The sequence below is a fragment of the Branchiostoma belcheri genome, unplaced genomic scaffold, assembly GCF_001625305.1.
Source record: "Branchiostoma belcheri isolate BF01 breed outbred unplaced genomic scaffold, Haploidv18h27 scaffold8, whole genome shotgun sequence".
NCBI classification, from domain to species: Eukaryota; Metazoa; Chordata; class Leptocardii; order Amphioxiformes; family Branchiostomatidae; genus Branchiostoma; species Branchiostoma belcheri.
In genome coordinates, this window is record NW_017804464.1 from 3,660,428 (window position 1) to 3,664,202 (window position 3,775).

The 3,775-nt window shown below is 39.4% G+C and overlaps 1 protein-coding gene across 1 annotated transcript in view; it reads right to left on the reverse strand.

Annotated features, from left to right (window-relative positions):
• Positions 1–2,247, reverse strand: part of LOC109486416 (Fanconi anemia group C protein-like) — a 12,647-nt gene extending 10,400 nt beyond the window's left edge. Inside the window, exons 1-3 of the mRNA XM_019790250.1 lie at positions 2,084–2,247; positions 1,516–1,675; positions 1,003–1,090 (exon numbers count right to left, since the gene is read on the reverse strand). Of these exons, the coding sequence (XP_019645809.1) occupies positions 1,003–1,090; positions 1,516–1,671 (244 nt within the window). The 5' untranslated portion in view covers positions 1,672–1,675; positions 2,084–2,247. The remainder of the gene's footprint in view (positions 1–1,002; positions 1,091–1,515; positions 1,676–2,083) is intronic.
• Positions 2,248–3,775: the final 1,528 nt, after the last annotated feature.

Sequence of the window (3,775 nt, forward strand, 5' to 3'; positions counted from 1 at the left end):
TCAGTGGTCTCGTCTAGTTTTTACACAGCATTCTAAATCCATGTCACCTCACACAGCAAGGTATTGCCTTATAAATTCTACTTAGTATTTGCAGCACAATTTTTAACTTAACGCTATTACTGATAGCTGTCATTTTTTCACTATTGTCTACTTGTATCAAAAGGAACACGATTAGTAACTGTTCAAGTGGCTGATACAAAATCCCGCCATTATCCAAGTTGGCTTTAATTAGTACCCACCTTCCATAGCGATCAGCCTAGCGTCTGTCCAGCCGTGAGTGAAATTTCCCGCCAGTACTTATAAACATAAGAACCACTGACGGGCCGTGAGGTAGGGGTAAACTTTTGAATGGGAAGGATTTGTGCAACGCCACTTGGCAGAAAGGTGGTCCAGAATGTTTGCCGGAGCATGGGCTACATTAAATTTGGCGGCACAGCCTTTATTGTTATTTTGCAGACGATTTTCGTGTCGTCTGTGAGCTGTGCCGCCATTGGGGGCTAAGCAGAAGGACGGGGGCAAAGCAGAATTGCGCCGGGGGCGTAGAGGAACGACGGGGGCGAAGCAGATTTTTTGCGGGGGCGAAGCAGAACGGGGCGGGGGCGAAGCAGAACGGCGGGGGCGAAGAGGAAGGAGTTTCATGGGGGTGCTGCACTGCGCTATCCTGTCTTACACGATTTTCTTCTAATTCTCGGTAAGCAACATAATTAAAAATCATGGTACACGAATAAATATTGCAAATGACTGATGAATGATAGCTGACATTTTCTTCACTGGAATCTATCCATTATATGGTAAAACCTATATAACACACATGCTCAAACATGTGACAAACGTTGCAACACAATGTTAGAATGACAGCGAATTATCATGCATTGCAGGAACTGACACAAATGTTTCAATACATACAAGCATCTTCAGTCAGAAACAAACTTCAAGACAAATTCTATACTGTTCAAGACAGGGAGGTATGACTGGAAACAGTTGCGAAAAGTTCCATCTTACCACATGCTAGAACAGCAGGGTTGTGGCAGAGTCTTCCTAGGAACTGTCCGATGTTGGGAAGATGTCTCATAATAGCTGCTGGCCTGTCCTGTGGTCATATGGAATTTAAAAAAGAACTTTTAAAAATATGTAGCCAGTGCCACAATTTTGATTTTGGCCATTCAACATTGACAATTAAGAAAGGACCTTTCAACATCACACTAAGTTTTATATATATGTATGATCATTCTATAATGTAACATATCTTATCAATACACCTGTACATAAAATCAAAGAATGCTTTGTCATTGAATTTTCCATTGGTTCCTGAAAATTAGAATAAGATTGTAGTTTTCAATGTAAGCACAATATGTGTGCATATTTTATTAGAGTTTTTTCAGTTTACGTTCAGACTGGCAGATTTGTCTCTATATAAATCAGCCCTAAATCGGGGGGTGCATACTAGAGAATGAATGAAGAATTTACAGTATATTCCATAATCATAAATCTTAGACTAAGACTAAATAGGATTACCCATGTTGTCATGGCAACATGAAGCCCTCTCAAGAAGGTTTCCAACTCTCCAAGACACCTGCAGGTGGTTCTCAGTCCCTCCGTGGAAACCACACCCCCTGGTTCTCCCCAGGACTTGGCACGGTCCAGCCAGAGATCTAACTCTGCACTGTCCATACTTCTGTGGTGCAATGTAGTAAAAAAATACATAATGATCCTTCTGTCACACCTTTATATTCAAGCAGACGTTGGGAGAGAATGCTGTGATATTTTCTGGCTGTCTTGATGTTAACAATGTCCGAAAAGTGAGCAGCTTGAAAATGCTACATACATGTTCTTTGCTTCAACATCTGCTTCGAGATGTCAAAAAGGTAAGCTACATATAGAAGTTAGTCATATCTTATGTTACCATCGATATCTCTAGATACATAAGGACAAGTTCGGACAGGTACGCAAAACCTATGAAAACCTAAAATTTATTATGCTGCATTTCATTATTTAAGGAAAAGAACGGAACAGTGTATGTAATTGTTTTACAGATTACATAAAACAGATTTGGAAGACAAAACTACAAACAAAATACACTTACCTGAATTCCTAACCCTTCAACATGTGGGAATCGTCCTTAGGTATAGGGAATATCTAGATACACAACAACGATGCAAAGTAAACTGATTATCACAAACCAAATTTGTGAGACATTTACAGCTTACAAAATACGCGCGAAATTTGTGACCTTTGACCGATCGCAAGCACATGGAGATAATTTTGAACTTTGGTTTTCCCGAGTCTACGTAACAGGTAACGAAATTCTTAACATTTTAGTGAATATATTTTAATCAAGTTATTTTTATGAACTGTAAATATAGGGCTAGAATTTGAACGTACCGTCTGACAATCATTTCGTTTGCGTTATGGTGTGCATTCGAAGCAGAAGCCGCCATATTGTTTTTAGAGTACCAGTCACAGTTTTCTACGGACTTTGAACCCAACTTTGCCAGAAAGTTAGGGGCGTTTATGTGTAGTCGCCACCTTGTACTCATCTAGACAGTGACAGGGGTGAGTTTTACTCAAATTTTGTGTGGAATAAGAGACGTTTGCAGACTAGAGACAACTCACGAACTTTTGTAAAGTTCAGTTGCTCCCGGGTGGGTGTACTCACTAACAAGAGCAACGTAACACGAGACAAAGTTCAAGAGTGAGGGGACCTAGCAACCACGTTCCCCCATGGCTAAAAATCGTTATGAAGATTTACTACTATAAGTAACCCACGAAGGCAGTTGTTTCTCCGAATTTCTGCTTTGACTTGTTCTAGGCTGTTGTTACAGGCGCACATATGGATGTAGTGTATGCTAAAAATTCAGAGGGGGGGGGGCGGCTATGTCTTTGATTTCAGGTGGGTGGACAAGGGTCCCGAATACGGATCAAAATTTTACATATTCCCTCTTGAGATATCAACCTAGTACAAGCCTAAAAGTTATAACTTAATACAATAATATATTATGGAAATGAGTAAGGACAGAGCGAAGTTCTTTGCCCAAGAATGTTTTTTTTTTCTTCCTCATGTATGTGGTCATGCGTGCATATATGCATTGGGCTTTGTCCCACAATTCAAAATCATTCTGTACTTTGTCAATTCTGGATATACTAGTATGGAAAAATTCTCTACACAAATTATACTAGTGCATGTTGTCTATTGCACAAAATTATCATGTATGTTGTTTTAAAATGGAGCAAGACTGGTGACCAGTTGGAGATTAGAATTTAGGTAACAATAGGTGTGCACATGTGTCACAAAAGCTGGCACTGGACCGTGATTTGTGTACAGGTACTGCTAATTAGTGAAATACAAAGGAAGTCTACTAGGCAAATACACGTGAACTACATATCATGGGGGTGTCATCTTCTTTGATACGATTAGTGTATACCCCAGGCCTAGGAACGAGGAACAAATAACCTGTATGTGGGTAGGGAAATGCGTAATCAGGAAGTGGCTCAGATCCACTGCCACAGGGTATGAAATATTTGGCTAACCATATGTAACACAGAAATAAAATTTATTCTTGATGAAATGCCAGCAATTTTGCAAAAAATATAAGAAAAACTGTTGTTGTATGTCTTCTTCTTTGTGACTACTAAATGTAGTTGGCCAGCATGAATGTCACTCTGAAAGTCTGAATATAATGTTTCATATATAAAATATCATAATATCCTCCAGGAAAATTTAGAATTTATCTCTGAAACAGAATGCAAAGACACTGCCCATTTGATAAAGACTGGA